The 9,871-nt window shown below is 37.7% G+C and overlaps 1 protein-coding gene across 1 annotated transcript; it reads left to right on the top strand.

Annotated features, from left to right (window-relative positions):
- The first annotated feature begins 939 nt into the window (after positions 1 to 939).
- LOC149140953 (uncharacterized) lies at positions 940 to 3,000 on the top strand. The gene has a single exon (XM_089449171.1). The coding sequence runs from the start codon at positions 1,113 to 1,115 to the stop codon at positions 2,511 to 2,513; it is 1,401 nt and encodes a 466-aa protein (XP_089305297.1). The 5' UTR covers positions 940 to 1,112; the 3' UTR covers positions 2,514 to 3,000.
- The last annotated feature ends 6,871 nt before the right edge of the window (positions 3,001 to 9,871 follow it).

Raw genomic sequence — 9,871 nt, 5'->3', positions numbered from 1 at the left:
ATGTGAAATTAATAGGATATGGAGAAAGTTTTTTTTTTCTCCTTAAATGAGTTAATGGATAATTTTTTTTCCTCAGGAAAAACCATAATTTTTATTAAATGGTATAAAAATCACATTTTGTAGACACACATAGTGTGTATGCATATAGAACTAGAAAATACATCGTGGAGCTAAAGAGTAAGAAAAATATTAAAAAAATTATTTTATTGTTTAATGACTAAGAATCATAGATCATGAGCCAAGAAGTAACAAAAGAACCCAAGAAAATTAAGACTACAACTAACTAATGCTCACCCTTTTTTTTTTTTTTTTTTTCGCGTTTTTTTGCCAACTATTGGAATTTGGTTCAACAAGAACCAAAGCCAATTCTTGTCCCACATGTAAGACTCTTTTTTTTTTGACAATCGTAGCTCTCTAAGACATAGCTCTTTTTGTGCCCCTAATTCCATTTAATGTCGAAGAGTCTTCAAAATCTATTCCTTTATATCCATTGAATGTTCACTGCTACTAATTGAACCATAACATGCCCATTCACATTGTCTCTTTAGTAAACCATAACATTCATTTCTTCTTTTAAATTAATGGATCAAATCCTCCCTAAATGAAAAAATAATGACATTGTCTCTTTAATAGACCATAACATTCATTTCTTCTTTTAAATTAATGGATCAAGTCCTCCCTAAATGAAAAATAATGTAATTAAAAAAAATGAACAATGAAAAAAACATATCAAAAAAAAAAATTGTGTCTATTCAATTTTTTTAACCTTCCCCTCATGTGACCTACATCGTTAGGCCTATTCTCTTAGATTTCAATTTTCAACCTTCCCTCCCATGTGACCAAATACAAAAAGGGAAAGAAAGAGGATAGTTCAATTTTTTTTTTAGCTTCCCCTCACGTGGCCTATATCGTTAGGTCTATTCTCTTGGATTTCAATTTTTTTTCAACCTTCCTTTCATGTGACCTATATCGTCGCGGGATCATGCGATCTATCAGCTCTATCCCAGCAGTATTATCCCACAGTGCCCATTTTCATCATGTAGTTGGACACCCGAAAAATTCCTATTTCTTGGATAGTAGAATAAAAACCGACAACAGCAGCCAGCGGCAGTATGTTAGGCATCGTGAATCTCTGCAACATTAGAAGAACTCCGTCTTCTTCTTCATTATTATGCATCAGTAAGTTTTCTAATGTCTTGTTAATGCGCTCCTCAATATCAACATCAGTTTCAGGAATCAATAATTCATTTGAATTGTTCAGCACTAGCTGGATAAATACATCGTTTTCATTGTTTTTCACTTCTTCAATCAAATCCAAATCTGCTCGTCAGAACAATGTCTTACACAGAGAAGTTTTTGAACGGCCCATTAGACAATCACCTACTTCTGTCGATTCCCCATCTGCCCAACTCACTGATTTCAATCACAGGAAAGTTGCTGAAGTACCCATTAACAAATCAAGCCCTTTGGCCAGCTCGCATATTACAGCTGCCCATGCTGCTCCTCAGGGACCCACCTATAGAGAAATGAAGTTTGAAAACTGGACACAGAAATTACAGAGAGGGTTTCAGCCAGAAGACGTTGTAAAAGTGTTGAAAGAACAGAGAGATGTTGACATATGTTACGATATTTTCCGGTGGGCTTCTCAGCAGAGAAGGTACAAACACAACCATCTGACTTACCATGTTATGATCCAGAAATTGGCCGCTGAAACGAGGTTGGATAAAGTGGAGAACCTGGTTAGTGAAGTATTGGCTGGAGCTTGTGATGGCAGTGAATCCCTTTTTAACACAGTGATATATATCTATATTCAGGCTCGCAATTTGGGGAAGGCATTAAATGTGTACAGGCACATGCGCAAGACATCTGATTGTAAACCTTCTTTGAGGACATACAATACATTACTAAGTGCTCTTGTAGATAAATGCACAAATTCGTATGTCAGCCAAGTGTACATGCAGAACATTCAAGCTTTGTTCGAACAGATGTTAGCTGCCAATGTTGCTCCAGATATTTTCACCCTCAACACAATGATCAAAGGCTACTCAAGGTCCTTCCACCTGGATGATGCCCTCAGAATTTTTCATCAGATGGAATTTTATTGTTGCAAACCCAATGCACACACTTTCAACTATTTGATCAGAGGACTATGTTTGCAGAATATGACTGAGAATGCCATGGTTATTTACCAGGATATGATCGGTAGAGGGTTTGTTCCGAGTAACATGGTTTATAACTCACTGGTTAACAGTCTCTCCTTTGGCGGGGAATTGCATGGGGCAACTGAGGTCCTTCGTGAGATGATAGAAAAAGGTGGTGTTCCAGATTTTATTACCTACAAGACACTTGTGGATGGTCTTTGCAAAGAAGGAAAAGGAGAGCAGGCTAGAGAACTTCTGCATGAATTCCGGGAGAAGGATCTTGCATTGGATGGGATTTCTTACAGAAAATTACTCAATCTATTGCAGCTGTGGAGTGACACTGTGGATGCTAAGAATTCCAAAATTTCTTGACATGCGTGAGCGCATCTACCATTGATTCATTATCCCTTGACTGAGTATAATGTGCAGGACTTGAATCCTACTTGGGAATTTGAATACTTTAGAGCACATGCCAAGTAGGAGAAATAATTGCATATTAAAACAAGAGACTAGCACGAGCTCTCTATTATTTGATGGGAGTCTCTTAAAAAAGTCTTTCAGAATCACCATGGTAAACTTTTTGAAGATTATTTGTTTCAATGCTCATTGCCATCTCATATGGAAGGGAGCAGGATTCGGAGAGTATTTTGATATATCAAAAAAAGCGAAACGCTCTAGGCTTGCCTAAACAAGGGATTACCACAAAGCATTGTGGCATTTAAAACAAAGATGTTTCAGGAATAAAGGCAGTGAACCTATAGCCTTATACATTAGATCCAGAGGATTTTTCATAACGCTAGGTAGTGAGTTGAGTATTTTAGCTTGGGCTTGGTGCCATCCAGAGCATACATTCTTCAAAGTTTGACCTCCAGTCAGACAAATGCTTAGTTGGGGCCTGGTCACTTTGTCAGAATCTTATGGCACTGTGTAATGTCTAACGCATATCTTGACGCAGCAATAGGGCAATGTTAACTACATATAATACACAAGTTGATTCGTGAAATGGAATCAAATAGTGTGAAATGATCTAGTTGTGTTTTATATTTATCTTATTTAGCATAGCCGGTAATTTCAAGTAATTTTGCAGTATTGTCTTCTTATTTGTTTGGGCTTTATGAAAACTGCTTGAAATGTGAATAGGCGTGTTGTTTTCTGTTTGTTCTGTTTCACATGCCAGTTAATTTGAAGTAAATTGTCATCATTGACTTGTGTTCATTTTACTTTTGTTTACTATTATCTCTATCTTTGTTTTGTAATTAATGGAATGAAACCGGGTAAAGCTTTACTGTTTATTCATATACGATCAATAAAATCACAAAAGAATATATCTTTACTCTAATTCATATGCACTTATTTCACTTTATTGCAGGTCCCTCGCAATCAATTTATTTTAATGTCCTAGATGTTTGTGAGAAATAATTATTTCAGAGTTTTGTGCTATGGACCTATTGGATCTGTTAGAATTAAGGGTATAATCTCCAAATCTGGCCTTAGGTAACATTATTTGTAATTTTATATTTTACGTTCATGTTTGGCTAAGGCCAATCTAGTCAACTCAATGTAGGGCCATAACCCCTCCTTGGGCAAGTGCCCCATGTCTTTCGTTGTGTATAAATAGACAAATCTTATTTGTATTTTTCACACATTGTGCTCATTCATTCATATACAAGTGGTTTAACCTAAGGGCACCATAAAATGTTATGCTCTCTTGTTCGTGGTTTGATCTATCTTATGCTTAGGTTACTTCTCTTTCTAAAGCACTTGTGCTAGGTTTTATTTCTCTCTGTAGGGCTGTGCCTCTCTTGGCTGTGTGCTGTTTATCTGTTTATTCATTGCATAATTTGGGTTGGTTTTGGTCCCATTCAATGCTCTTGCTAACACTTGTGAATCTCAACATGATATTAGAGCAGGTGTGAGTCTCACTCACTCAATTCAGCCACTAATTTGAGCCTTTGGACTGGTAGCATTACTTTTGTTTTGTGACTTTGGAACTAGGGTTTCAAGATCATATTTTTCACTTATTTTTTGCTGTTGATCCAGTGTTTTTTTGCCTAGTGTCATAGCCTTAAGTGTTATAGAACTACAGTTTTGGATCATTCTCTTATGGTTTATTAAGGTTTTTCATACGGTTTATAACCCTTTTTACAGCTAATGCACTCTCCTCTTTTGCCACAGATCTGTTTTCCGGAAGTTATTGGTGCCTTCCCAGGGTTTAAACCCTCTTTTACAGCCAGCATACTCTCATTTTTTTGCTGCAGATTTGTTCCAGTAGTTGCCAATACCTTCCGATGGTTTAAAAATCATCTTTTAGAGTCAGCATACCCTCCTCTTTTGCTGCAAAATTTTTGGAGAGGGCTGGTACCTTTCTTTTCTTGGATCTATAAAGGTGAATTGAACCTAATGGACTCATCTCACAATGCACATCTAGCTATGCACTCTGCATTTTGGTTCTCCTCCCCTTCAACGGAATGGATTGCCATCTATGGAGCTACCAAACATATGACTAAACTTCGACACTTCCACTCTGATTATCTATGGTAGCATACTGGAGAGAAAATGATCATTGGTGATAACTCAACCCTACAAATTTCAGGATGTGGGGATCTCATCATTGACACTGCTAAGTTTGGAGAAGTTCTTAATGTTCTAGGAGTTGGACCTGATCATCTTTCTATTTACCGCCTAACTCATACCAACAAAAATGTAATGTCCCTGGCTTCCGGCCAGGCGACACTACGTAATCCACAACACAAATTTCATCAATAATTTACCAGTCATTCCATCAACAGTTCTGTGGAAGTGCATCATTTATTATTTCCTGCGGAAGCACATCTTACTGGGTTCTATTTATTGAACCCTGTAATTCTGCACCTGCTGTATTTCTGGGTATGAACCCTGGCTTAGATTTACCAAGAACGTTATAATTATCAAACAGTTCACACAGGGCTTCAACCATTATCTTTTTCTTAGTAATTAGGGTTACCATACCAAACCATATAAAACATATGACAGCGAATTATATATCCATACTATTATTACCAATAATTGCAGTACATTATCTAATTCACAAAGTGCGGAAGGTAAACCATATATCAACATATTAGAATTATGTACAATGTATCACATAATTATAATGCCAATCCTAACTAGGGAAAACGCACAACGGAAATACAATCAATTATCCATACCCAGTACTTAACCCTGAAATCAGGGTTTATAGTAAACAGCCCATATTTATCAAATACGGCACATAAACATAAATTGGCACAACACAGATACAAGAGTACTTATCTGAGTAAAATGTCCGACTGGCTGCGGGCTCTCCATGTTCCGCCCTGCCATAGACCGCATAGTTCATAAATTCAACCGTAGGTCACCCCCGAGCCGAGGCTGCAACTCCACAGGCAACAGTAACTGAAAATAACCATACATCCATGGCCAATGTGCCAACCCAACAGTCATGTTGTCCAGGGCTCCAGGCACCCTCCAGGTTAACTGCCAAGGTGCCAACCCACAATGATGCCGCTTTAGGGCTCCAGGCTCCCTCCAGGTTAACTGTCAAGGTGCCAACCCACAGCGATGCCGCTTTAGGGCTCCAGGCACCCTCCATGCCATCAAATCGACACAACTCTGCTTCCCCCAAACCTGCACCCCAAATGACGCCTTACGGCCAGCCAAGAACGTCTCAGCTACTTCCCCTGTACTTGTGCCCAAGTGGCGCCTTACGGCCAGCTAGGAACATCTCAGTTGATTCCCCTGAACCTGCGCCCAAGTGGCACCTTATGGCCAGCTAGGAAGTCCAGAACCATAAGAGTCATCCTAGCGATCCTCCATAATAATCCCATGGTAAGTACACACACACACATATATATTTTCACTTTGCATGGCTTCCTCTGCCATGTGGCACACATCAGAGCCACATGGATCCCTAGATGTCCTCAACACCATCCTCCATCACCCACACCATTGCACGTCACCGTGGGGTTGCACGCCCCATACACTCACTGTGAAGTGGGCTCTGCAGCTGGTCTCTTTTTATTATTATTAAAATATTTACAAATACATTGTATTACAATCTGGGCCCTCCTGCCACTTAACCAACACCAACACATATGCCTGGGCACACTGGCCCCACAATATATAACATATCCATATGGGCATGTTGGCCACATATCATAAACACATAGGCACGTAGGCCCGCAATATAACTCTGGAATACCCTCCTTATTATTATTTTCTATTTTCTTATTTTATTTTATTTTACCTTTGGGTATTATTTCTAATGCTATTAATTGTTTTTTTTCCCAATTAAAAATCATAATTTTCATTAAAGAAGGTGAAAATTACATTGTGCAGATGCACTATAGTGCATTCAAAAACAGAGTGCCGAAAAGAAAACAACCATCCATCAGGAAATTTCTAAAAACATCAGGCCTGAAAGCCTATCTTAGACAACATTTGAGTGTATCCAAAATACATAAATATCAAAAAACATTACTGAAAAACCTTCTAAACAGTGGGAGGATACAAATATAAAGACATGCCATGATGATCGAATAGACAAAAAATTTTCAATCCTGCAAATGTTCCATCTCCAGGCCTTCTATAAAGGGCCTGCAGTAGAACTCGAAAAATGCATCTCCATTCTACTTTGATATCTTCCATGTGCCATGAGCTTGTTGTGTGCCTGCTTTGGAAAGGTCATCAACCATGGTGTTCCTTTCCTTAAAAATATGAGAATAGGAAATTTGGTCAAACGTTTTTTTCAACTGCAATGCCTTCTCCAACATGGGAATAAGTGTGTGCACGTGACATCTTGCAACTACATTAAATCAACACGTGACATCTTGCAACTACATTAAATCAATCAATAACAATGAGGGAATCACCAAAAATATGGAGCTGTCTGCATCACTTTTCAATAGCAAATAATAACAAAAGCTTTAGACTGCATGATTCAGCAAAATTGTTTATGCCCTGCCCCAAGCCACTTTGGAGTTTAAAGAAATGTTCTTCATGTGAGTATAACACGGCGCCTCCACCACACTCGCTATCAGCCTGAGAGGCACCATTGAAGTAGGCCTGAAGACGAGATCGGTCCACCACTTTGGGAGAAAAATGCCTCGGCCTATGGATGTTAGTTAACTCCGGGATCAGATCATATATTGCCAATGAATTTGTTGCCACTCTATCGGGGGTTGTAGCCTTATCCTCGAAGATGACATGATTTCGTGCTAGCCAAATCCCCTAATTGATAATGGGCGAAAGATTTCTGAGCTTATTAGGAGAAACATTTTCCCACCAGGAGTGCCATGCTTCCATGCATGATATACCCTGCCATAATAAATCTAAAGACAATGAGATACGAATGGTATTCTACACAACACAGGCGAAAGGGAAATGTAGGAAAAGGTGGGCCACTATTTCCTTCACTGCTTCACAAAGAGGGCACTAGCTCGACCCTAGGAAGCATCCCTTTTTTAACTTTTCACTTGTGGGGAGCTTGTTTTCGAGAATACACCATTGAAAGAGTTGTGATTTCGCCGAACAGTTGAGCCTCCACAACTTCTTCCACCACCAAGCTAACACTCCAAGTTCCTTGTCTGTCATAATAAAAAGATAACCTATCTTGGGTGTATATCCCCTTTGGGAAGAATGTACCCAACGCAAAAGATCTTCCCTGTTGCTCAATCTAACATGAGATGCATTAAGAGAGGTAGTGTCATTCTGCCTTGCGTCCATCCAGCTTTGAGCCCAAATAAATGTTCTGTTCGGATCCACCACCTGATTTAGAGTTATATGCCCACTTTCATTTAGGAAAGCTGCCAACTCTTGTGGCACAATGTAATTTTCCCCATAGCTAAACCAAGCATCTTGACCAATTCTAACTCGTTCACCCGAACCAACCTTCCATGCTAGACCCTATTCAATCATGCCAAAAGACTCAATAACAACTTTCCAAACTACAGAAACATTTAGCTTGTGTTTGTTTGGGGATCTGATCCAATCTTTGATGGAAATGGGGGATATGTACTTTCTATAGACCACATTAGTCTATAAGCTTTCCGTGGATATCAAGCTCCATCCTACCTTGGCGACCAATGCTTTGGCAAAGGACACTAGATTTTTAAGACCCCAGTCGTCCCATTTCTTTGGAAAAGAAATTTTCTGCCATTTAACCTATGGGAAAACTCTGCCATCCTTTGAACCCAGTGATAGAAATCTACAGCAAGTTTTACAAACATAATTTAGGATTCCTTTTGGAATCTAGGATAAAGACATCTAGAAAACCGGTATTGCTTCTAAAACAGATTTGATAAGCACCAATCTGAAGCTCCACACCTTGAACCTTTTTTCAATCTTTGCTAGCCCTTAGTCAATGATATTAGAATGAAAAGGGAAAAGATTTTGGGCATTGGTAATCTCATCTCTAGACAGACCCACCACGGAGAAAGATGATTTCTGCAAATTTACCAACATACATGTTGCTTTTTCAAATAGAGAGAGTTGATTTTATTGAGGCTAGATCCCTCCTAGATCCATCACTGAACAACAAAATGTCATCAACAAACAACAAATGCGTATGGTCAATACTATTAATTGTTTTTAATAATATTTTATTTATAAGAATTATTATTATATAATCTTATTAACCTTCACCTATAATCCTATCAATTTTATTATTTATTTATTAATAATGTTTTAATTTATAATAATTTAATATTATTAGTATTTAATTATTACATACATAAGTCTATATTTATGTTCCTTTGACTTAGGATATTTTATTTATTTTATAACAATTTAATTATTTATTTTCATTAAATTTATTATATTACCTAATGGCCATTTTCTCTTAATTCCCCCTTTTTTATACCCTTGTTGGATCATATTCTCTTCATCTAATTGTCCTAATGATGAACCACATTGGTTAGTTCGAAACATGTCGGCAATTGAAACATTTATGTGATGGATCTAGAAGACAAATCTCTAAATAACTCTACTCAAATAAGCCTCCATTCAGATAACAAGTACATATATTTACATCATGCATAGGTAGGGGTATTACATTCCCCCCACCTTATTTTATGCACTGTCCTTAGTGCATCTTATGCATATAATCTAACTCAACTGCTGCAAAGTAACTTGAGCTCGCAATCTTGTAGTTGTAAGTCCATGTTCTCATGCATGGTTAGCGTGAAACTCAGTACCATCATCCTCACACCTAGAGGACATCAAACAAATAACAATAATATCAACAGCAATTACTGCTCACATATATAAGGACACACACACACTTTCTTTTAGCAGGAGCAACTAGTAACATTCATGCATGCAACTATTTATGAAACATGAATTTACAATTTTAAGCAATGTAATAGCTATACAAATATTCCTGTCATGCTGGGATTATTGTGCCTCAACTATAAAGTACTGTTGCTGCATACAATTTCTGTAGACAAATATATATTGTTAACTGCTATTCTTTCTTTTTCTGGTTGCCTTCGTTCTTGCTGCCTTATTTAATTTTATATAACAATTGACCTTGTACAAACTGTATCCAATCTGTTGCAAGTTGCTACTACTTGTCGTAACACTTGTTATTCCTGTCACTATAACTGTAATTGCCATGCATAAATTATTATCAACAGTAACTTGTTATTCTTGTCATCACACTTGTTATGATCTGTGATAAAACCTGTCATAACTTGTCATTAATCCTCACCATA

Source organism: Pinus tabuliformis, chromosome X, assembly GCF_031772625.1.
Source record: "Pinus tabuliformis cultivar Carrire ecotype Pingquan chromosome X, CPIR1, whole genome shotgun sequence".
NCBI classification, from domain to species: Eukaryota; Viridiplantae; Streptophyta; class Pinopsida; order Pinales; family Pinaceae; genus Pinus; species Pinus tabuliformis.
This window is presented reverse-complemented; position numbering and strand designations above follow the sequence as displayed.